The sequence below is a fragment of the Ruditapes philippinarum genome, unplaced genomic scaffold (genome assembly GCF_026571515.1).
Source record: "Ruditapes philippinarum isolate M1 unplaced genomic scaffold, ASM2657151v2 ctg460_1_1_1_1, whole genome shotgun sequence".
NCBI classification, from domain to species: domain Eukaryota; kingdom Metazoa; phylum Mollusca; class Bivalvia; order Venerida; family Veneridae; genus Ruditapes; species Ruditapes philippinarum.
In genome coordinates this window covers 59,129-84,325 of record NW_026862814.1, presented here as the reverse complement: position 1 = coordinate 84,325, position 25,197 = coordinate 59,129, and the positions used below count along the sequence as shown (strand labels likewise).

Genomic DNA, 25,197 nt, shown 5'->3' with positions numbered 1-25,197 from the left:
AAAGGAAGTTGTTGGTATAAACATAAATATACTTTAAACATCGGTGCATAATAAGGGTTCAATGTTATACGCGGATAAACAAGTAAGACATATGTCATACCTTGATGTGCGCATAATTATTTTTTACGAACAGGCGATGATATTTTGTGCATGCGATACGTTATTACCTTCGATATATTTCAAGGTTGACATTTTTACAGAAATGGAAAATTCAAGCCAATATCAGACTAATCAGAGCAATGAGGGAATGCCTGTTGCACGGCAACGCGACAAGGCTCTGGGTAAATGTACAATTGAACTTTATGAAAACAGTCTCTGGAACGACGTCAAGTTAAAATACTTTGACCACAACAAACAGGAGCTAATTCACATGCATAAACTTGTTCTTGCGGCAAGAAGCCCAGTGTTTCAGTAATTGTTTTTCGGTCCATGTCCAGAAGATAATGAAGACATTGTGCTGAACACTCCCGGAGCAGCAACATTTGATATCTTTCTTAGGTGAGTTCAGGGTGTGAAGACAAAGTTAACAATGTTTTAAATGTAGAAAACTATAATACCTTAGATTTTTTGTAAGGAACGCTTCACACATTTTATTTCGAAATTAAAAGTATCCTGCTTTAAATATTTTGTTCAGATATATAATTGTTTTTGTTCTTTTTTCACTTGTATCAGTTGGTAAAATTGTTCAAATCTACTACATGTGTATAAAATTGAATCAAGGCAATAATAAATTTGAAATGCTTCTGGTTTTATATTCATTATAAATACGTGTCAAATTATGTGTGGTAAAGTATTTCCGTTTGTTTTAAAAGTCATTGTTGCAAATGTTAAACATTATGATATGTTAACGTGTTTCAGGTTTCTTTGTACGGACGGTGTACTTGACCCAAGGCATAGCTCTAACAGTGCTTGAGGTAGCTCATTATTATCAGGTAACATCTCTGGTGAAGTTATGTGCTGATGTTATGGCTAAATGTAGAATTACATCATCTAACACTTGATACGTTATCAATTAGTCGTCGCTACGATTTCCTTTCCCTTTGTAATGCATGTTGCAGCTTTATTGACTAGAACGCTGATGAAGTGATTGACCCTGAAGGATTCCCCAAACTGACAGAAGAGTCCCTGACATATATCTTAAAACGTGATCTATTTTTTGCAGACGAAGTTGTTATATTTAAAATGCCGATAAATTGGCACAAAAGAAATAAGAGAAATACAACCTCAAGCAAAATGAGCAAAATATCAGAAACATTTTAGGTACGTCATTTTTTCAAGTAAAAATACCAACTATGACATCGGAAAACTTATTAAAATGTACTCGTAAGAAGAGTTATTTTACTATGGAGGAGTATGAGGAACTCGTAGTTGTATGAGCAAAACTTCTGATACAACTGTCAGCCACAATTCAAGCTTTCCAAGACTACCGTCTAAGGAGCATGTGTACTGATGAGCATGGCAAAAGATAATGAATACAGGTTTTCAAATAACCGTAAGCAGGGATGTGAAACTGAAAAAGATTGAGCTTGCGAAAATAAATACATGTTTGAGATATGATAAATTGTTCGGCGCCACTAGCCGCACAGTTCAGGTTACAAAAGATGAAATATTTTCAAGATACTCAAGCGTAGTCATTAAACCATATAAAGATACCCAAACAATAATTTTGTTTACTATATTAAAGTTTTTGGTGAAAATCTTTCAGAAGGTGTAAATGTGTGTTTATCAGGACAATTGAATGTGACATGTAACAAAAGCAAAAAAGCAGATAAAAAATTGTCAAAATAAAAAGGGAAGTGAGCAAAATTGATATCTGGTTTTCGAGAACGGTCTGAATTTTATTTCTTCGGAAAAGGCTATGTTATTAATTTTGAAGAGCCGCTTCTTCTTGAAGAGTCAAGATCGCCATATACTTCTAGGGTACACCTGGCATGTAGAACAGCAAGCTCATATAAAATGAAGACAGTTTGTAGTGAGAAAAAAATGTTCATCAAGCAATTACGGTGGTATTTCAGTACGGAACGTATATGGAGAATTTATCTGTATCCGCAGTCTCTGTTTTGAAAAAATATCGAATCGTGAATAATGTTTACAATATACACGCATAGTAAATGTAATTTTGCTGCACACATTGTGTGTAGAACGACCAGTTTACCGTTGTCATTGCATACTGTCTGAGTTAGTGCAAACATTGTTATCCATGTAATATTTATTTTAGGATATATACTCGTTTATATTATGTATCATACTAGTTTTTACAAGATACAATGCAAATGTACAACGTTTCTCATATACTTATATCAAGATCCTTAATATTTCATATAGGTTCATGACTCATAAGTCATGTTACAGTATTAAACAAATTATTTCATGAGAATGTAAATACTGTATTGTGTACATTTTATTGCAATATGCCAATGTCTAGCTTATCATGAATTATGAACTGAAAGTTGACATTTGCAATCATTGATTTCAACCTTCATATTATATTTTCAATCACATTGATGTCAGGATGTATCATATATGTGTTAGTGCTGGGGCATTATTATGCACTTGAATGTGAAAATACCCATTTACATTATAATATAATGTAAAGTTGTTCAAATAAGTATTTATAATATTTTTTGATAATAATTGATCGATTTTTTCTTTGGAGATATAAATCTAAAATTAAATGCTTTAAAGATAATATACAAATAATAACTTATGAGATGGTACATTTAACAACATTCTCAGATTAAAAGTTGTAGATACATAGACTTTAATAAATTAGAAATATCATTTATTTCTAAAATGTAAAATCAATTATAGATGTGTTTTACCAACGTGCCTATTTACACTTCTTTGTTGCAAAGCGTCTTATGATCGGGTGATAGTATGCCAATGTCAAAAAATATGTATAGATCGAAATAAAATAACTTATAGAACGCAATCGCTTTTCGAACGAAAAAATTTAGTATTCATTAGAAATAAGATATTGTGAGTGTACTTTTACCTGAAATTTATTGAATTGCTATTAATTAATATTAACACCTATACAATATTTTTCTAATAATATTTAATATTAATGATTTAAACGATTTTTCTTTTGCATAAAAAGTAAAAATATCGATTTCCCCTTTTCCAGAAAAATGTCAGAAAATTGAAGGTTAAAATTGATGACATGCAAAAATTCGTGCATTTATAACTTTGAATTTAAGATATTATTGCTAACATAAATACACTTCGCTCCAATTGATATTATCAATTCATTTATTTATTTATCACCCTTTCGATTTTATCTTCCAATTGCTCATTTATTTTCCGCGCCAAAATACAATACAGTAACTATAAATTGTTTGTTTGTTATTATTAACTTGTTTTCACGTCTTAAATTTGAAGGATAGGGACCGCATAGTTACAGAAAGAGTATTTAGTTAAAAAAGATTAAAATATGCCATTATTTTAATAACAAATACAAAAAAACAATTATTATGATAGTATTTTAGTGCTCAGTTATGCACTGAAATATTTATATTTATTATTTACTTACTTTCTCTCACATATCTATATGTCACAGGGTGAGAAAAATGTGCAGCCTGACCGGGACTCGAACCCGGGACCCTCGGAATACCGTTCCGCGGCTCTACCGACTGAGCTATCCGGCCGCTTACACATCTTCTCCGCTAAATAGTGAACAGTTCTGAACCGTGACATACTTCACCACAATATTGAAATTCGTCCTCGAATTTCACAAAGCTACAGAGCAATGCTAATTGAACTCTGAGCTATAAGCAGTCACGACCCCACGTTGGGCGCCAAATGTCACAGGGTGAGAAAAATGTGCAGCCTGACCGGGACTCGAACCCGGGACCCTCGGAATACCGTTCCGCGGCTCTACCGACTGAGCTATCCGGCCGCTTACACATATTCTCCCCTAAATAGTGAACAGTTCTGAACCGTGACATATAAGTAAATCAAGAATTTTCACAGATGTTAATAAGAAGCATATTTTTTTTCACAATAATTGTGAATTATAATGAAGATAAAGTTTAGAGGTGTACAACCTGATGTTCAATACTACGGCCGGTAGACATATTAACATAAAATTAGATTTTCGGATAACACTAGTAAAACATATCGCACATGCATGGAGATCAAGTTTAGAAGTGTTTAACCGTATCAGCAAAACTACATCTATTGATATATATTAAAATATATATAATCAAAAATACTTGATAAGCGGCGGTACTTTCCCTTAACCTTTTGTATGCGTTACTAGGTGGTTTGTTTACATTTAACCGATCTGTACATGTTAAAGATTTAACAATAAGTTAACGTGAAGACATTAGAGAAAAAAGGTAAGTAAATATTTTACTGTATCTTTAACACAGATTATTTTGATAGATTATGCCAACTATTTATTTCTTGCTGATTTTGTCTTTAAAGTTCAAAAGGATTCAATTCAATTCACCTGGGCAGCGTTTTACTAAAATTGCGTAAGTTTTTCGTAAGTATTTTCGTAACTTTACGCTTACGTTTAAACTTACGTAAATCGTAAGTGTGTAACTGTTTCACAAAACGTTCGTAAGTTTTTTTCTTAAACTTACGTTAAAATAGTGCATAACTCTTGAAAGAAGTTTTCAGAATAATTCCATAAGGATGCGTTTTAGTAATATTTAATAACCGCAAACATTTTTGAAAAAGGCTAAACTGGTTTTTCGTAGAGTCATCTACGGACTCTCATGAATGTTGCTGAGCAATACGTATTTTTAAGTGCATATTGTGCCAACGGCCATCCATCAAACAGGGGTTTCTCCCGATTTTAGTACATTTATAGAGTAGAAAGGAAAATCCCATATGATCCATCATGGAAGATATTTAAAGGGTTTTTGTTTGTTTTGAGGAGTGAAAAAAACTGTAATGTCCGCAAGTGCAAATATGGATTTTTTCTCATTTTTATATGACCGTAATTGTGATCTTAATAGTGTTTAAACTATCATTTTCTCGATCACTTGTTTTCAGAATTTGATATATTTGTCTGGTCCTTCACAATAATTGATTCGAGAACTTTAAGTGTAGAAAATTGAGTACCGCCCAAGCCGTTACTAGGAGAAGTGAGGGGTGTTAAACTATTTTAATTAACCCTAATGTACAGACTCAATCAAATCATGTCTGTAATGTTCATGCTATTTTGTTGTGACAGGTATTGTTGTGACTGGTGCTTCAGAGGAAATATTTTTTACAGGAAACGAATAAATTCAAGTGGTGGTTAATATACTAAATTATTCAATAAAATATATTTTAATGTGATAAAACATGTGAGGTACATTCTAATTATGATATGAAATATGAGAATTTAACGTCATTGTATTGCCTAAAACACGTAAAAAGATAAGTAACAAATAATTATTGATCAAATCACAAAAGATTGATACATTGTACTCGTACTTTGGCAGATAAAAATATCAGATTTTCTCAATAGGTATACATTTTTATAGTATATTATTTAAAAATTGACTATGACAAATTTAATTGGATTATTGACAGAACAAACACAAAGATTTGTAATCATATTTAAAGTATGAGATATTCTTATCAGTAAACGAATTAATGGTATATATTTGGGCTACACCACATTTATACTATAGATTGTTCACATGATAACATTCTTTAAGCAGGATATAAACAACCCTTACCCTCGTTTTTCTCTTTTTATGTTTTAATTTCTTAATCATTTTTAATTCAGTTTGCTATTTGTTTGTTTGTTTGTTTTTGCATAATTTAAGATAATATTGTTTTATTTTCCCCAAAGGATCCAAATGTACTCTTTTGCAAAGCCAAGTTAATATTTCATATATTTAGTATATTTATGTTATACCTTTGTATTGTTAGAAACGTCTAACGTTTATTGTTAAAAATTGACGTAGTTGCCAGCTGCATGGCTATATAACAGACTTAGTTTAAACATTTCTATGAATGAAGCTATGTAAGGTATGTTAAAATGTTACTAACCTAAGTTCTAATAAAAAGTTATTTTTGATCTTATTAGAACATTTACAATTTTTTGTTGCTTGATTTGATTGTTGTTTATAAAGTTAGGCTCAATTTTTTTATAAATGACATGTTTGATAAAATAACTACCGGAAAACGGATGCCACAGTTATATAACTTTCTTAAATCATGACCGATTTATTTATTAGTAAATTGATATAAAGCCAATAGCACCGATTAAAGTTAAAGGCACTCGATACCCTATAAATATGTTTAAATAACTTCCCGTTGTAACAAGATGTAACAGAAACGTGTAGTATGAAAATTGACAAAACAGACAAACTAAAGATCGTTATTTTAACATAAGTATATATAAACCCATAATAGTAAAGCAATCAAAGCAAAAGTGACGCTATAGAAAATTACAATTGTTAAATTGACATAAGTTTTCAAATAAAATTTAATCGACATTCTTGTTAAAATGGTAAGCAAACACAAAGGATATATTAAATGATTAAGATACGGAGTTTTTTATAACCATTTCTTAAAAAGATCTATTTTTCTATCAGGTAATAGACCAAGATGGAGGCTTGTACTGGAACACAATCGAGTCAGGACTTACCCGCTGCTTGGCAACACGACAAAGCGTTGGGTGATTGTATGATAAAACTCTATGAAAACAAACTGTGGACAGATGTCAAGTTCAAATGCAAAGATCATGGCGACTATGAAAGGATTCATGCGCATAAAATAGTTCTTGCTGCAAGAAGTCCCGTGTTTCAGGCGATGTTTTTTGGTCAATGTACAGAAGAAAAAGAAGACATTCTACTTGATAGTATTGAAGCAGAAACATTTGATTTATTCTTGAGGTAAGGTATTATTGTCACAAAACATCAGACAAAGATATAAGATAATAAAAATTACCCTTAACATGAAATGTGATGAAATCAGTGGATCTGCTGTGAATAATACAAATAAAAACAAAATGCATTTGTACTTGCAAACTCAAATCATTTAAATCGAGTTTGCAGTGTCAAAGTATTGCATGAAGGTCGAAAACTTGCTGTCATACATATTGGCATTGTTCAGTAGACAAACTCCTCAGTATTGCTTTAATTAAAATGCTAGGCTGATATTGATGTTATACATACGTGTTATTACTAAATCGTTTTGCTAAGGCCTAAATTACTTTTATCAACCTACAATTGCCAGGCTAAATGAAGAATATATAAAGTAATGTGCATTTCAAATGTTACGCTAAATAAAAATTGCAAACAGCCTTTAACAAATTAAACTATTAGCATCTTAAAATGTTTAATCCACATTTGATAAAGGTTATTAAATAGTTTATGTCACTGAGAAACTGTGAGTACGAAAAATGATCTGTTTTAGATATACTTATATGGACAAAGTGACCTTAACAGAAGATTTGGCTGCATCGGTTCTAGAGACAGCTCACTATTACCAGGTGACTAATCTTGTGCAATTGTGTGCCGACTTTCTGGCTTCGTGTGTCAGGCATGACAACGTTTGTGGTATTCTATCGCTGGCACAGCGTTATGAGGTCAGTTCTCTTTGTAAAGTATGCTGCATTTTTATTGACGAAAATGCTGATGAAGTGATGGAATCTGAAGGCTTTCTAGAACTTTCAGAAAATGTCCTATCATTCATTTTGAAAGGAGACACATTTTATGCAGACGAGACAAATATATTTAAAAAAGCAGAAGAATGGGCAGAGAAGAAACTGAAAGAAAGTCAAATTGAAAACAATGGGCAAAATATGAGAAAAATATTAGGACCAACATTTTATAACTTGAGACTACCCTCTATGTCACTCGATGAATTTCTGAAATGTACACGTAGGAAAGGTTATTTTTCTATGGAAGAATATGAGGATATTGTTGATTTCATCAACAGAACGCCTGATACAACCGTCAATAGCAATTCATGCATATCTAGGCTGCCAAATGTAGAAACAATATACTGTTCTGATGAACAAAATACTGAGGTTGCAAGTGACACAATGCAGACAAGTTTTTATGTAACTATTCACAGGGATGTGAAATTAAAAGCAGTGGAATTGGCGGAAATATTTCCTTTTTTGGAATATGATAACATTTTATATAGTAATATAAATAATAGGTCTGTGTACTTTAATTCATCGGATTCAGTACAATATGCGTTATCACAATATACTAATCAAGTCATTGAACTAGTTTCAAGCCATCGTCTGTGTAAACTTGAGAAACAAATAGGCCAGGACCTGCCAGAGGGTGTAGAAATTATTATAACAGGAAGTTTGAAATTGTCATGCAAGAAAGAAAAAATCGAGACGGTAGCAGTTGATGATGATGATGTAGATAATGGAAACAATGATGAAGATGATGATTCTGGCAATGATGATGATGACGGGAAGATATATCAGGTATTTCAACAAGATTTGCGGCTGGCTTCCATGGATAAGGCAGAACGCAAAATTACTCTTGAACAGCCGGTAATTCTTGAAAAATCAAGATCGCCGTATATTTTTACGCTTGATCTAAAGAACGAATATTCACGTTCAGTTAAAATGAAGACAGGACTAAGTTCAGAGAAAACTTTCACAAGTTATTATGATGTCTTTGAAGTGGAAGATATAGAGGGAGAATTTAGAGGGGTCCGAAGTCTTTGTTTTGAAAATATATCAAATCGTGATGAGTGTTAGAACAAGTTAAGCAAGTATTTAAAAAAAAATTCTGTGGACACAATGCATCATGGAACAAGCGTTTACACTTTTACTTTTTAGGAATGCGTAAATCTATGTGCAATGTACTTATTGTAAGATGTATGAACATGAAGATCATTAAGCTATGAGTGAAGTTTATTTCAATATTCATAACTAGCTATAAGTAATCATATAACCTCTTTGTTTTTGTTGGATACTAGTTAACCTATCTTATGAAAATAACATAATCATATTTTTCAGGTTGATAAAAGGGATCTTTATGCTTTATTACGAGTCTTTTTTGGGGGTGGCGTGTTATTTGTTGTTATTTTTGTGTTATGTTTGTTGTTTTTGTTTTTTTTTCTAGAAAATGGTTCGCTACTTATATATAATACATTGGTTACATCGTCCCCGAATATTATGAGAGACTGTACTTTCAAGGTCTCTCTTCAATCGATATTGTTAATTTTCACTGTCAGTGGTGATATTTTTTCAATTGTGTTTTTAGACCTCCAAGTTGATTTTCGAAATTTATTATAAAGCAAACAGTTCTTAAATATGAATAGACAATAAAACAGTTATGTACTTGCTGTTGTTGTTTCGATTATTGTTGTTGCTATTCACAGAGCGTCAATACGATTTGGAAGGAGATGAATTAAGATGGTTTTAATTAAAGAAAAAATGGACTGCTTTAGGGGTATAGCTATCTAAGTTAATTTTTACTACCCTTGTTTGTGCCTATTATTTTTTATTTTTAATATTGTGAATTTTTTTTTAAAGTTTTAAAATCATATCCTACCCTTGCGGCAAGAATGAAATTTTTAAAAAAATTATCAATGATATAATAGTGAAAAGAATAAATTTTAAAGTGTAAAGCAAAAAGTAAAAAAAAAATTTTTTTGAAAAGCTTTTTATATTTTGTTTTAAAAATTTTCTATTTCAATAAAAATAAAAAACAAACGTTTCAAACGGCCCAATTATGTAAAAATTTATATATATATATTAAGTGAAATATATGTAAAAATTTTAAAATAAATTTTTTAAAAACTAAACGCCAAAGATTTTCTTCTTTAAGATGTTTGTTTTTATGGAAAATTGCTTTTATTTTGATTTGCTTGTTTTCACAATTTCTTTTTTCGTATATTATAGAGTAATATTTACACAACAATGACAACCAGGACAGTTAGCGCCATGGACCTTTTCTCGAGAGTATTTAAAAAGACATTGAAGCTGTCGTATATTTCAGCTAATTTAACGACCCTTTTAAACAGCAAAACATATATTAAAATCGGCCTTCAGGGCGGTCGGGTTTTCTGGTGGCATCAATTACTGCATTCATTTTGTAATGGAACAATAATTTTTGCTACATACATTGTACATGAGGGATTATATTTTACACAAATGTTCAAACCTATTATGAAGCGGAGCTTTGTAGTTCAAGGTAAAAAAAATATGAAAAGTGTTCGAATATTCAATTTTTGAAGTATTCCCCTTTACCCCTATTATTTTTTCCCTTTTAATTTACCCCCCTTCCCCGTTCTCCTGTCCCCCCCCTGTGCGCTGTTTAACTTTGTGGGCCTATTATATTTATCATTTGTTAGTTTTCTTTGAGTTCCTCGTCAGTTACAAATTAGTTCTTATTATTTGATCAATTGATTGTTTTCTTTGAGTTCCTTGTCAGGTACAACTTTTTTTATCAATTAAATGATTACCTATCCGTGCTTTGCCTTGTGTCCTGTCCCTTTTTTGTTTCGGGTCCGCCTGGGCTGCTTGCCACTGGTACTTGTGGGGGTTGCGTTCATTGATCGCCACCTTTCCTTGTTGGCATTGTTTATCATTCTAAATTGAAATATTATATAATTAGACATTTCCAAGCATGAGACTGGGTATTGTAAGCATTATTCTGGTCAATGTAGGCAATTCAAGTTAAATTGAGGAAATTATAATCTATACGCATGTTGGGATTATAGTAATACTTGACACAATTCTTCACTTAATTTTGGACATAGTATTACATTTATGAACCAAATCTCATAGGTCAAAGTCACATTCAGCGGTCAGAGAAAAATACTTGTCCGTAATTAAACTTCAACTGACATTGTAAAGCATAGTGTAATGCGTAAAATATAGGTCTTTTTGACCATTATTGCATGCAAATGAAACTAGGCAGTCAGTATTATGAGACTGAACATTTGTGACGAGCGAGTCTTTTTACAAATTGGCACACTTGCAAAATTTGACATCATACCAAGATTGTCAGGTAGAAACATATCATGTAACACATGTCGTGTTAGAGACAATAAATCAATGTTATATACGTTCGTTTTATAAGTTATTAAACTGAAATTTTCTAGGATGACGTAATCATATTAGCAGAGGGTGTCAACGTAATATTGTGTTGTCACATAATCAGATATTTGAAATATATGTAATTTATTCAAGCATATCCATAAGAAAATGCAGAATTTTGTCGTGCACCGGGAACTAAGGCATTTTTCGTTAATATTTAGATTTTTCAAGTAACAAGAGTAGATATTTTGTAAATAATTTAATGTTATTTGAAATAATACATTTATATGTTATATATGTAAATTATTATGTACTGGCGTTAAAAATGAAACCTACTTTAAGATTTGTCACGGACATTTGGAACAACTAGTACGGTAGTACGGTAAATGGACATGCCCGCCAAATTGTGAACAGTACATGGTCAATGGGAGTGAACAGTACATGGTCAATGGGAGATAACCAAGATAGGGTCCAAAATAGAACAAAAAATAAAATGTTCAAGTAAAAAAGTGAAAAATAATAACTTGCCTATCATGCAATCAAATAGATGATAGGAAATGTAGAAATTTTTATATTTCAGAAGATGAATTCCACTTTAATCTAACATGTTATCTTTATGCTGAACTTCGAAAAAATATAAAGGAACACATTTAAAAAAGACAAAATATACCTAAATTTATTGTAATTACGAGTTTACAAAATGCAACCGAACGTGTATATTATATACATATATTTACATGTTAGTTTTCTGTTAGTGTACTCCTTGATAGGATGGTGTTTCTTCTTAGTATTCATTTATTTGCAAGATCATGATATTTCAAGATATGTTAATTTATTTTGACGTTAATAGTTAGTATTAATAATTAACGTTTTCTAATTGCTAAAAATATAATAAAACTTCATGATATGTATTTAATATAAAAGTTTTTGACATTGACTTTTTGACTATATCAAATGCTTCTTGTTTTAAGGTACTGTGTACGCATGAGGGTATAGCCCAGATGTATTTTGAAATAAACTCTTGAAACACTTGTAAGAAAATAAAGGGAATAGCAGTAGTAATTAATATACATCTCATTGTTTGTAAGTACTTGAAATATCATATAGTTTTACATGTACAGTTTTAAAAACTTTGAATGAATCATACACATGATATTCTTATCATCATCTCCAAAAATGAAAAGACAATGTGTTTCATAATGGAAAGTAAATTGCTTACTATTTTAAATTAAAGAATAAAAAGAAAAAGTATCTGATTCCATCCATTGAAAAAATTGAAATATACATTCTAGTTTACATTTGATGTTACCTTTTACATTTGACAAAAAAATAATGAATCATGATTATTTTAAAACATTTGGCAAATATAAAATAAGATTTTTTTTTTCGTATTCTTTCGCCTTATTAAAACAATAATTAAAGCAATCGTCATAATTGCGCTATTAGAAAGGGTACTTTACTACAGGTAGCAACTTTTTTTAAAACTCATACTTTAAAGATTGCAGTTTAACAGATTGTCGTTCTGTCAGAGATAATTGGGGTCATAGTCAAGTCTAGAAAGCAGCTTCTATAGGCACAATACCAAAGCTCATGATCGATACCGATGAGTCATAGAATCTTATAAAAAAGTAAAATTGCATTGCATTCGATGTTTATGGCTTGAAGACATATAAAAACAGATCTATCTATGTAATCAAAACGACTAACAAAACTTTCATACATGAAGCACACAAAATTGATATATGCATGTTTTAATATTAGCTTAGATATTTCAAGTAAGCATGCACTTTGTTGTACAAATGAATGTATTAGTTTCTTTGCCGTCAATCATTTTATGATATCAATTATAGCTAATATCTCGCATTGAAATATACGTTAAGAAAATTTAATCTAAAATTTTGATTGTCATAAGAAGGAAGAGCTAGGTTTCTTAAAATTAACTAAGACGTACGATATTTAACTTCACCTTGAAGCTCAAAGCATTCCGTTTCAAAGTTAAAGCAAACAATGTACTGCTGTAAGTGTTTTTACGATTAAATAGCAAACAATGTACTAGTGTTTTAACGATTCGATATACGAGCAAAGCAGGTGTTGGTGAGCGGCCATTAACGTTCTTTGTTTAAACTTAATGAGTGCTCTTATTGATGCCTAGGAATTTGATTCTGAGACGTTTTACTAAGCTTTCATTAATAAACTACTTTTTAAAGTTAAATCTGATTCGGCTCCTCTTCTTGCACTTCTGTTTATAACTTTTTAATATACAAATTTAGTGTTGCCTTAGAAAGAAGATGTACTAATAACTAAAATAAATTTCAGTACTTACAACGACATACTTATTACCCATGCATTTTCAGAAAATAAGTATAAATATGATACTAAACAAATTCATATATAAGCTACTTTCTAGTGTTAAACCTGATAGTTGATACATAGGTCGCACATATCTTGATAAACTTGATAAATTGTGATAACCGATTTTCGAAAAATGATAGTCCCCACTTTCTATATGCTGTTACTAGGTGGTGTGTTGACTCAGTTAAACGTCCTTACGGATTTTTAAATCACATTTTAAAGAAAAGGTGAGTGACAATTTATCCTAAATTACAACAAATGTTTTATTCGCGATTTTATCTGAATTTAACAAAAAAACAAAGTTTACGGTTAACATTTTAAATTTCAAACATTTTATCATTCAAATGATATTAGTTTGTAAAAATAATGTTTGTCCAAACAGCAAGATTTTATATTTAAATATTTTCTTATTGAGTTTGATTTTATCTTTTATACTTCTTCTTTATTGTCATTTAAACTGCATCCGTTCATGTGTGTGAATATTGTAACTTCCTGTTATAACGTACTCTGTAAATTTAATGGGGTCATCGAACTGGAAGACAACAAAAAAAATTATAATGTAAACCAAAACAAAACATAATGCAAGACATCCTTATGTATAAGTTATCTGTCAAGTAAATGCCCCAAACTAGCTAAAACAAACTGACGACAAAATAAAACGAAAACAAGCCCGATGACAGCAATGTAATTACATGTTTCAAAGATCTTGTTTAAGTGTTTTTCTACCTACACTTCTATAGTCAAAAATCTAAAACAACTTCAAAACAAGATTAGATGTAATGACAAACGATAGGTCATTTTAGTGCTTTCACTGATAAATGTAATATCATAAATATGAGATTTTTGTTTGCTTACCCCGTAAGAAATGTTAAGCGATAAAACCATCAATAAAACGTCACATGTATATGTAGTCTTACATAATAAACTATATCAAACATACAAACATATGTCTTTTTTCATGTTTGAAACCCTGTAATTAAACTCATGTATTGGCTTTTTTAACTTTTAAGTGTTATATTTAATGAAAATAATATTAATATTAATAATAATTCTATTTCATTTCGGACAAAAAAATTAACATAATGTTCAAGTTATATTTCTACATAAAATCAAAAGAAGTAATCATAATTATGCTTGTACAATAGAAACCCTATGTATGACCATCCCGAAATTAAGACCATCGATCGATTAAGACCATTTTTCAAAAGAACGGGACTTTTTGTTCTTTATGTCAATGGTCACATGATTCACGTTTAAGACCACCCTGTATTTCCGCTGTTTCAGTCCCATTGCTTTATTTTGCTTTTATTTGACCAACTTTAAAGACCACTGATAATTGAGTCAACACCTTTTAGACCACAAGTCTGCTTATAGTTTCTGATTCAGTAGACATATGACGTGATCAAACAAGGTACTGACACTGTTATAATTGGAATATCTTATACAGTAAACAATACTTCACATGTACTACTGATTAGCAATTGATCGAACTCTTTATTTACTGTATCATAAGCAAATTCCATGAATCTTCTTTTGCAGTTGTTACAACTACAACAAAAACGATATGGAAGGTTTTGTAAACTACCACAAGAAAGAAACTTTGTCTCAGGCCTGGCAAGTGGACAAGGACCTAAAAGCGTGTTTGAAAGAATTGTATGATAAAAAGCTGTGGACAGATGTCAAAATTCACTGCAAAGATCACATTGACGGTGAATGTTTTCTTGCACACAAAGTTGTTCTAGCAGCAAGAAGTCCCGTATTTCAGTCGATGTTCTTCGGTACATGTGCTGATGGCAAAGATGAAATATACCTTGACAAAGTAGATACAAACGCATTCCATCTATTTCTAAGGTAGGATGAGTTTTTACTTCAAATTTTTAACATGTTGTTATTGCATGACTCACAAATTTATAAGTATCAATCACATATCTATAACAACAGGGAAGAAAGAGATTAGATATTATTAAATAATGGATATCTCAAAAGATATCAGTTATAATGAACATTGAAAGTTTCGACTTTTTCAAACAAATGATTTATCTGTATTTTACAGGTATCTTTACAGCGATGATCTGACGTTGAGTGAAGAAAATGCGTCGTCATTGCTAGAAATAGCACACTTTTATCAGGTATTAAACTTAGTAGATATGTGTGCTGATTTTTTAGCTACCATCATAACAGTCAAGAATGCTTTTGAAGTATTAAATGTATCAACATTTTATGAATTAATAACACTGCGCAATGCATGTTACGCATTCATTGACACCCATGCAGACGAAATCCTCCAATCCGAAGAGTTTTTACAGCTTTCAGCAGATCGTCTTCATTACATTTTAAAAGGGGACACTTTTTATACCGATGAAAAAATCATTTTCACGAAAGTAATACAGTGGGAAAAAAACGCTATTTGAGGTGGGGAAACCATAATGCACAGGAGCAGATATAAGATCGATTTTGGATGCAACGTTCTACTTTTTAAGATTGCCAACAATGGACTATGCGACTTTGATGGAATGTATCCGAAAGAAGGGATATCTTTCTTTAGACGAATATGAAGAAATTATTGATTTCGTCAATAAAATACCTTTAACATCCGTAAAGAGCAACTCCTGTGTAAAAAGGCTACCTAGAGAAGAAACTTTGTATCTGTCAACCATGGATGGAACATATTCTATCGGAAACAGTGTGTCAACTTCATTTGAAATTTCGGTATCACGTGATGTTATTCTCAACAACTTTGTTCTTTCAAAAATATCCAACATATTTCAACACGACCATCAGCTTTTTTCAGAAGAAAATACCAGAACAATTCCTATAACACACCCGAGTATAAATAATTTCTTTAAAGAATATGAAGGTGATGCACTAATGTTATCATATACAAATCTAAAACATGTACACACCGTTCAGAAAGTGGCTTCTAAAATGCTCCCTGTGGATTTTAAAATACCTATATCTGGACATTTTACAATAAAATGTAAAACAAAGCAGGAATTGAAAAAGTCACAAGACATTAAGTCAGAAAATATCCAGTTTAATCCTGTCGATAGATGAACTTGGTAAAGGCAAATTACAGGGTCTTGGTATACCAAGTTTGAACGTTAATACTAATGACAGCATTAAATATAGTAGAACGGAGAAGAAAGATAGTGGAACAGGGAGTGAAGATAGTGGAGATAAGGACAAATTGTTATATGAACAAGATTTCATGTTTTTGCCAGAAGACATTTCTCAAAGTACCATTCATTTGACAAGGCCATTCCGATTATCAAAACAGTCATCACCGTACACAATTGAAATGGGTTTAAAGTTATGTCACAATAGCTGCATCAAAATAAAGGCCGTCTGTTCTAAAGATTGGCCATTTGTAAGGAGCAAACATGGACAGGTAACAGTGCGCAGTATTTGCAATCAATTTGCTGGAATCCAAAGCCTTGGGTTTGAAAATATATCTCAGCGTGAATCTAATGAACATACTTAATTAATAGAATTATTCAAGTCCAGTGCAAAATGCAAAGACATAAATTATCAGCAGAAAAACATAACAATGGTTATATTTACTCCCTGTTGTGGTTACTTTCACATCCTAATGTGTACGGATTGAAGGTGTAGGTTTTGTAGAACTGTCTTGATGATAATTTATGTTTTTTTTTCTATAGAACAGTAAGCTTTGTGGAAGTCGATTTTGTCACGTAGTTTAATATTATTTTATCTCTAACTAGTATCTGGTATTTCCATTGGATAAGAGCAGTCATGTGGTGACGCCCTATATTTCGATAGTCGTTCAGTAGCTGATACAAGAAGAAAATGACTGCAAATCAACAAATTTAAATAAATTAAAACTATTCTAAGAGTGTTTAACAACTTTTTAAATCAATACTGGCATTATCGTTAAAGTGTCAGTCATATCAACAAACAACGAAAGAATTTTATATTAATAAAGTAGGAAAGTGTGAGATATTACATGATCCGATATTACATATATTAGGATAGTAGATAATAAATTGTTCTTGAAAAAATATTGTTATTCATCATGTAAATGTTCTTTCTCTGAATTATCCTCGGTAAACCAGGCTAGTAGTTACCGTATACATGTATTCAATGTACTATATACGGAATGTGTAAGGGCGTCCATGGCCGAGTGGTTAAGATCGTTGACTTCAAACCACTTGCCCCTCACCGCTGTGGGTTCGAATCCCGACAGGGACTTTGGATTCTTTCATGTGTGGAAGCTATCCTGCTAGCTCACGGAACGCCGGCGGTTCTACTCACGTGCCCGTTCGTGCCTGAAATAATGCACGGAAGGGCACCTGAGGTCTTCCTTCACAAGTAAAGCTCAAGCGTCGCGATATGACCTATACTGTGTCGATGTGACGTAAAACCCAAAAACAAACAAACAAACGGAATGCGTTCCGTGGGTTTCGACGATGATTAAGAATATCCAAATGATACATTTCTATTATTTTTATGAATATTTGAAATACTTATGGGAAAATTGCCCAATGCTATAAAAATATTGTAATTCTGCTTTTAAATTTAAAAGGTCTGAAATGGCACATCCTGTATTGAAATCTAAAAAGCAATTTTATTTGTCATGTTCAAAAGTGTAGGGATAACAGGAACTTACATGCAAATAAATAGAAATAAGTTTAAATTATTTAACTTTTTATTGTTATTATAATTAATCTCTTTTGAACATATTCATCTCCTGGTGTAACAAATGCAACACCAGATGTCAAATCCACAAATACACACACACGCTTGAGCTAAAAGATGCATATTCTCCAGTAATTCAAACCCATTTAAGTGCCTTTTGCGATAAGGTAGTAATGAACGATAGCTGCAATTCCTTAAGGGCCATAGGTGTGCATTGTAAAAATACAAAAATACACAACGGTTACCATAATCAGATCATCACTTTTCTAAAAAAAAAACCTTTTATTAGCTATCTGTTATTTTTATCATAATATAAATATATCTTACACAACGGTCAGGGATGGGGGAGAAATGGAAATATCCTAATCTACTCCAGGTGATCTGAATGTTTAAATATATGTCATACTTTGTGTTCACGTGCGTATTGGATAAATATAAAGTTGATATTCTAAAACACTTTCTGCGCTATGTTCTGGACAAATCATTAGGAAAATAACTAAAATATTAAAGGGCGATTATCATTCTTATACACTAATCACGAATAAGATCTGTCTACCTGAGAAGTTTCAAAATGATATCTCAAATACTTTTTGAGTTATGTTCCGGACAGAATTAAAGTTAGCATTTAAAAACAAAGAGAAATAACTCAAAGATGAATGTGGGCATAGCTATCACTATTGTACACTGAACACCCCTTCAATGGGATATATCGACCTAAAAAAGGTTTCAGTTGATATCTCATCTACCTTTTGAGTTATGCTTCGGACGGAAAGAATCATGAAACAATTTAAAAGGGCAATAATTTAAGGTATTGTGATAGGTAGAGTTATCATTCCAAACCTTTGCTTAACTTCTAAATGTCACTTATCTTCCTATGAATCTCGAACTAAATATCTCAAATACTTTCCAAGGTATGCTCCAAACAAAGATTTAACATAAAGTAGAATATAACAAAACAATTAAGCATGCTAAACATCAATGGGCAATAACTAAAGATATATGAAAGGTAGAGTTGTTTTTGTTTTGTTGTTGTTGTTTTATTTTGTTTTGTTTTTTGATAACTGACAATAAAAATGATCATAACTAAAACTAAAGAGATGAAAAAGCTTACAATACTAATAATGCTGACAAAATGTTAACGTTAAACAAACAGAAAATACAGTGTAAATAAGGAAACTAGTCACAGAGATATTTAATGACTGTTATCTAGTAAGCAAAAGAGAAACAAGATACAAATGTGTTACAAGGCAAGAGATGCGTAGACATTACGTTACTGGATGTCTTTCTAAAATGACAATGCTCTACATACATCTCAAGACTGCTTTTTTCTTATATACAAGTTATATAATTATTTTCATTGTATACATTTTATAATCATACATGAAATGAAATTGCTCTCTCAACAAATGACAAAGGTCTATAAAAAAGGCTAAAAAAGTAAATAACTGTGTAGTGGTCTATCGTTCAACAAGAAGCAGACATTTTTAACGAATATCTTGAAACATTTCTTGATAAACATTTGAGTAAGGATGGTAAACCTTAAGCGTTTAAACGCTTCTCACTCAAATCAGGCTAAGAAAAAACATAAAAGTACGATTTTCAATTTATTTTAAAGTACCTTTCTTAACTATCTTTGCATATATTTCTGTTTAAAGTACCCAACTCATTTATGTAAGAAATTCAAATGTTATGTTTTAGGCTTTCAAACCTCAGTTGAGTCTCTTTTAAGAGTTGTAATAAAAAGTGAACTATGGTCTAGAATCGTATAAACATCATATGACGGTTCTATTTATTATGCCTAGTTTTTTTTGTAACTAAAACTTCCACTAAGTCTACTTTCACACTTTTTGTAACCCTTACATAGCGCATATAAATGTGATTTACAACGTTTACTGTTTTCTGTGTTTCAAAGTGCTTTTGATAAAAATTTGAGTTCAGCAATCCTTTTTCCAAAGACTAATAGAGATTCTTATTCAATGATTGCCCAGTCAGTTGTTTCCTTTTTATGTGAAATGGCAAAAGCATTGGATATTAATGTTTTGTTAACAAGATGATCGGGCCCGTAATTGCAGTCATCCATTTTTTACATTGCGCCTAGATTCACGCATATTCAAAATGTGCAACAATGGCGTGTGCACGCGTGTTTTGCTCCGTTGATGATCTGTTTTCGTGTAAAATGTATACCTAAGTTTGCTTGTTTTATTCAATCACTAGAAATAAAGTATCACTTTGCAAACGGAATTGTAATGTTAATGATCTATACCGATAATAAGTAGTAATGATAACTAAAACAGTGTAGAACACATTGTCTGTAAACAGTGCTTCTACTTTTAATGCCTGTTTAATTGTATTCATAATTTGTAAAGATTTTTTTAAATCAACATGAAGCGAAACATATATTGATACAAATAATGATTTCTTTTGGAATAAATCAAAGCTATTGATAGAACTTTGGTATGTTTTAATGGATAGCTTTTTTGAACGATTCCGTGGCCTGCGATAGCGATCTTCTCTTTATCGTTATCATGCAATTTATTCTTCAAGGATTTCATTTCATAAACCTCGTGTATGCTATAATTCATTATTTTTAGATAAAGTTCTCCTACAATTGAACAATTGAAATAAATTTGATTATCGGAATACTCGAATTTAAAACATTCAACTTAACTTCGTACATGCGGTTACTAGGTGGTTTGTTGATCTGTTTAATCTAGAGAGATTTTTGAGAAAAAGGTGAGTGAATTATTTTACTGTACATGTTTTTAAAAGATTTTATATGTTGTAATGAAAATGTTAATGTTTCTTTTCAACTTTTTACAAAAATAACACAAGACACAAATATAACATCACATATTAACTGAGTACATTTGAATTACTTTGTTCAATTTTAATAGCAAAAAAAAAATGTTCTGATGTAGAATAAGAGAATATAGGATTAAATCTGGATTAGCTTTTTGTAGCGAGACATTTAGGAAAGATGTTTTATAGAAAAAAAAAAGAAAAAAAAAATCTTTTAAATATGATTTATGTATAATCATGATATTACGTGACTTTTAAATTGCATAATTCAACATCCAACCAACCAACCCCAACCCTATCCCCGTCAAAAACAAGTTTTGGAAATTTATTTCTTTCTTTTATTATCTGTATGACATTTTAACTTCATTTGTATAGAGGTCTTTTTACCAAAATATATCAATAAAACAGCAATTGTTATAAAAAGTACACTTAAAAAATCATCAGTTTATCTATTATTCTATGTCTATGTTCTCTAAATAACCAAATATGAGATCGCCTTATTATCTTTAAACGACCTGACCTCTAAATGTTATTGATTGATAACCTTGAAAAACAAGTTCAATTATAGTTGGTTTATGTAAATATTTCAGTCAGAATTGAAAATATTAAGCAAGATTATAGTTTTTTTTAAACTTTCCCATTTAATTTATCATTTTCAACATTCCACAAAGAATAATATCGCCTGAATGTAAAATATAAGAAATATTGATTTAATCGTACTTAAGTATCAAGTTACTTAGATCTAAACCTATGTTGAATTAGATACGTTAAAGCATATTAAATAAAGTATAAATTATAATTATATGGGTAGTGGAAAATGTTTAACTATACATTACATTTAATTTGTTTACAACTAGAAAAATTTCTCCTAAAACCATTATAGGTCTACTACCAATATTTTGATATTTTCTTTCTGTTTCGTAAGCAAAACATTATATGATGATTTTTACAGAAAGATTTCACAGTTTAATTTAGATTATTTAGATCAGGTCCATGGAGTGTATTTATTGGAAATGATTGTCCTAAAACTGTAAGTATGGCATTTCTCTGTGAAACAAAAAATGATAATTCAAATGCCTCAAACACATTATTGATAAATAATGATAGATTAACGCAGAAAAGGGGGAATAAACGTACTTGTACTTTGGAGGGTAAAATGTAAGATTTGTTCCAAAGCTATACTTCATGTAGTAATGAAACATGAAACTGTACTTGGAAAAATGGCATAACACACAAGATGATGGTCCTGATAATATTAAAAGATATTCATATAAGTAAATGAATAAAATGTCAGTAGGGGCTTTACCAAATCGAAACTAGAATGTTCCTTTCGACATGTGTATTGTTCAAATATAAAAAAAATAAATATTGTTTAAAATATGCAAGGAAGTTTCTTTTGAAAAATGCAGGACAAACTATTTTTTTTTTATTCTCAGAGCAAGTGTACCTTTCTACTGATCATGTTAAGGTATTTCATATCAACAGTACACAATATATATCTAGATTATTTCCCATTAAAAAGAAAGTTCTCTTTAAGGTTATAGAATTGACAGAGATGGAGGCATCTTATCATACACAATCAAATAAGATATTGCCTGATGCTTGGCAACACGACAAGGCTTTGGGTGACTGTATGATAAAACTCTATGAAAACAATCTGTGGACAGATGTCAAGTTCAAATGCAAAGGTCATGACGGAAATGAATGTATTCATGCGCATAAAATAGTTCTTGCAGCAAGAAGTCCGGTGTTTCAGGCGATGTTTTATGGGCCATGTGCAGACGGAACAAACGATATTGTACTGGATAGCACCGAAGCAGAAACATTTGATTTATTCTTAAGGTAAAGTATACTTGTTACCAAAAAAAAAAACTTAATAGGATGAATTAGAACTTCGCTTTAAAGAATTAAGATAATGCTACCAGCCATAGTTTAACGTTCTCTTAAGGATTCGAGGCACATAAACAATAACATCATTTGTCGTTTTCCAAATATTTAGGAAGAAAGGGGATTGATGGAGAACAAACAAATTAGCGTTATACTTTAAAACTGCAAACTCAATTTTATTTAAGTTATTGTTACACTGGAAAACTTGCTGTTAAAACACTTAAGTTGAACAATAAAGAATGATGATTGAAATAAAATACTTTCACTTAAAGTTCAACAAAAAATTATCAGATTTTTTTATAGCCAACACACTTAATCTTTAATCTCTACATTGCTTATAATACAAAGATTGAATTGAATGAAATATCGGGATTATCTTTATTGAAAAGATGCGTGTTATTATACACTTATTCAAATCATGATACTGAAAATATTTCAACATAATTTCTTGACAATCAAACCAAATACTAGGCTTGACATATAGTAACATATGTTTATATATGTTCAGGTATATCTATATGGACAAAGTAGACTTAACCGAAAGCATTGCTGCATCAGTATTAGAGACAGCTCACTATTATCAGGTATCAAATCTAGTGGAGTTTTGTGCCGCCTTTCTCGCTACATGTCTCACAATTGAGAACGTTTGTGAAATATTATCGCTCGCTCGATGCTACGAAGTCAGTTCTCTTTGTACAGCATGCTGCATTTTCATTGACCAGAATGCTGGTGAAGTAATAAAATCTGAAGGCTTTCTAAAACTCACGGAAGACAACCTTATGTATATGTTGAAAGGAGACACATTTTATGAAGATGAAGTTGTTATATTCAAAAAGGCTGAAGAATGGGCGCAGAAGAAATTAGAAGCAGAGAATTGTGAGAAAAATGGACAAAATATCAGAAAAGTTTTTGGATCGTCATTCTTTTACGTAAGACTACCTACTATGTCATTGGATAATTTGCTGAAATGTACTCGTAGGAAGGGTTATTTTTCTGCGGAAGAATATGAGGATATTGTAGATTTTATTAACAAAAGTCCGGACAGAGATGTTGACAGTAATTCATGTATATCAAGAGTGCCAACAAAAGAACATTTATTTTGTTCTGACGAGGAGCAAGGAACAGAAGAATCCAGTGACGGATTGAGGACATGTTTTAACGTAACTGTGCGCAGGGATGTTAAACTAAAAACAATAAGACTTGCCGAAATATGTAAATCCTTGAAAGAAATAGTTTATACCAAATTTGTACAAGACGTATACTCAAATCCCTACAGTTCTTCTCGCATTTCTTTCGAACTAAGGGAACCCTTTGAAAAAGATCTGTTCAAAAATTTGCATGCAGTTTTGTTGGGAACGTTGAAAGTAACATCTTTTAAAGACAACAGAAAAGGATCTTCTAGAATAACCAATGTACGGGAAAATTTTGATATCAAAATAGGGGAACATTGGGTTGATGCTTTAAGTAGCGGTAATGCAATGTCTGATGGCGGTGTCAATAATGCTGGTGCATGTCTTGATAGTAATACTGAGAAAAAAAAGGAGAACGAGAATGAATATCTGATATTCGAGCAAGACTTAAAGTTTTTTACTGAGGATGAAACGCAACGCATTATTAATCTAAAAGAGCCAATTTTACTAGAAGAATCAAGATCGCCGTTTACCTTCAAGGTAAACCTGGACTACAAAGATGGAAGCTCATTCAAAACGAAAGCGGTACGTAAGTCGAAAAAAGTGTTTACAAGCGAACATGGTGTAATGTCTGTAGAGAACGTGTCCGGAAACCTTGCCGGAATTCAAAGCCTTAGTTTTGAAAATATTTCAAATCGTTAACAGTGTTAAAAATGTACACGTATAAGCGTTGTTGCGGTGGATACAACTAAGATGAACCATATACTGAATCATTGCATGTTTGTTTTAATGCGTGTTCGTGCTTCTGCAGATATTTATGCACGAAAAAGGGAGCATTAACCATCTATTGTATCATGTTTGTCTCATTTTATTTGCAATTTTGGTGATTTTACATAGATGTTGTGACATTTTTGAATGATATAAAATTATTGACCTCGTTTTTTTTACTCCACGTTCAACAAGGAAATACACGGATGCAATACAAACAAGTAGTCCGTCACTTTGTTTAACATATAACGTATTTGATGGAGTAGGAACGAATTTTTTGTATTAATTTTCTTCAATTGAAAATGATTGTATTTTCAAAAAAATAAAATATATAATAAAATGTAGCTAGCTTAATATTTTTATATGTATTATTTTTAACTTATGATTCCTTATTTTTTCATGGATATGATTATAAAATATAATTATATATAGTTTTATAAACAAAGTATTATCGTAGAAATGATAAAGAACGTTTTCAGTTCATAAATTTCAAAGACCCTTTAAAGGGACAATTCAGTACTAATATGAAAAATGTATTATTAACATTGAAACATTGTAAATATGTTTCTAGAGCGACCATGTATAGCTCTTTCTTTCTTTTTACGTAGTCAGCAATATGTGAAAATGGTCAAAAGTCAT

General features: G+C 31.1%; 3 protein-coding genes across 4 annotated transcripts; all 3 read left to right on the top strand.

Moving 5' to 3' along the window:
- The first annotated feature begins 6,546 nt into the window (after positions 1–6,546).
- Positions 6,547–9,294, top strand: LOC132720297 (BTB/POZ domain-containing protein 1-like). Its single transcript, XM_060704413.1, has 2 exons — positions 6,547–6,842; positions 7,366–9,294. Exons 1-2 carry the CDS (start codon positions 6,556–6,558, stop codon positions 8,675–8,677), a joined length of 1,599 nt encoding a protein of 532 aa, XP_060560396.1. The 5' UTR covers positions 6,547–6,555; the 3' UTR covers positions 8,678–9,294.
- A 4,111-nt stretch (positions 9,295–13,405) lies between these two features.
- LOC132720303 (BTB/POZ domain-containing protein 6-B-like) lies at positions 13,406–17,505 on the top strand. Its single transcript, XM_060704419.1, has 3 exons — positions 13,406–13,545; positions 14,858–15,169; positions 15,372–17,505. Exons 2-3 carry the CDS (start codon positions 14,883–14,885, stop codon positions 15,727–15,729), a joined length of 645 nt encoding a protein of 214 aa, XP_060560402.1. The 5' UTR covers positions 13,406–13,545; positions 14,858–14,882; the 3' UTR covers positions 15,730–17,505.
- Positions 17,506–19,789: 2,284 nt separating this feature from the next.
- Positions 19,790–24,898, top strand: LOC132720302 (BTB/POZ domain-containing protein 6-B-like). 2 transcript variants are annotated; one of them, XM_060704418.1, is made up of 3 exons: positions 19,790–20,707; positions 22,311–22,615; positions 23,169–24,898. In XM_060704418.1, the coding sequence occupies exons 2-3, from the start codon at positions 22,329–22,331 to the stop codon at positions 24,490–24,492; spliced, it is 1,611 nt and encodes a 536-aa protein (XP_060560401.1). In that variant the 5' UTR covers positions 19,790–20,707; positions 22,311–22,328; the 3' UTR covers positions 24,493–24,898. The 2 variants fall into 2 exon arrangements, with proteins under 2 accessions (XP_060560401.1, XP_060560400.1); XM_060704417.1 differs by lacking the exon at positions 19,790–20,707 and having other exon boundaries at positions 22,052–22,615.
- Positions 24,899–25,197: the final 299 nt, after the last annotated feature.

Bases quoted from the DNA above. Each gene is read 5' to 3' on its own strand.
- LOC132720297 (XM_060704413.1), top strand. From the start codon at position 6,556: ATGGAGGCTTGTACTGGAACACAATCGAGTCAGGACTTACCCGCTGCT. The intron at 6,843-7,365 runs GTAAGGTATTAT...GATCTGTTTTAG, and splicing joins ACATTTGATTTATTCTTGAG to ATATACTTATATGGACAAAG.
- LOC132720303 (XM_060704419.1), top strand. From the start codon at position 14,883: ATGGAAGGTTTTGTAAACTACCACAAGAAAGAAACTTTGTCTCAGGCC. The intron at 15,170-15,371 runs GTAGGATGAGTT...TGTATTTTACAG, and splicing joins GCATTCCATCTATTTCTAAG to GTATCTTTACAGCGATGATC.
- LOC132720302 (XM_060704417.1), top strand. From the start codon at position 22,095: ATGTTCCTTTCGACATGTGTATTGTTCAAATATAAAAAAAATAAATAT. The intron at 22,616-23,168 runs GTAAAGTATACT...ATATATGTTCAG, and splicing joins ACATTTGATTTATTCTTAAG to GTATATCTATATGGACAAAG.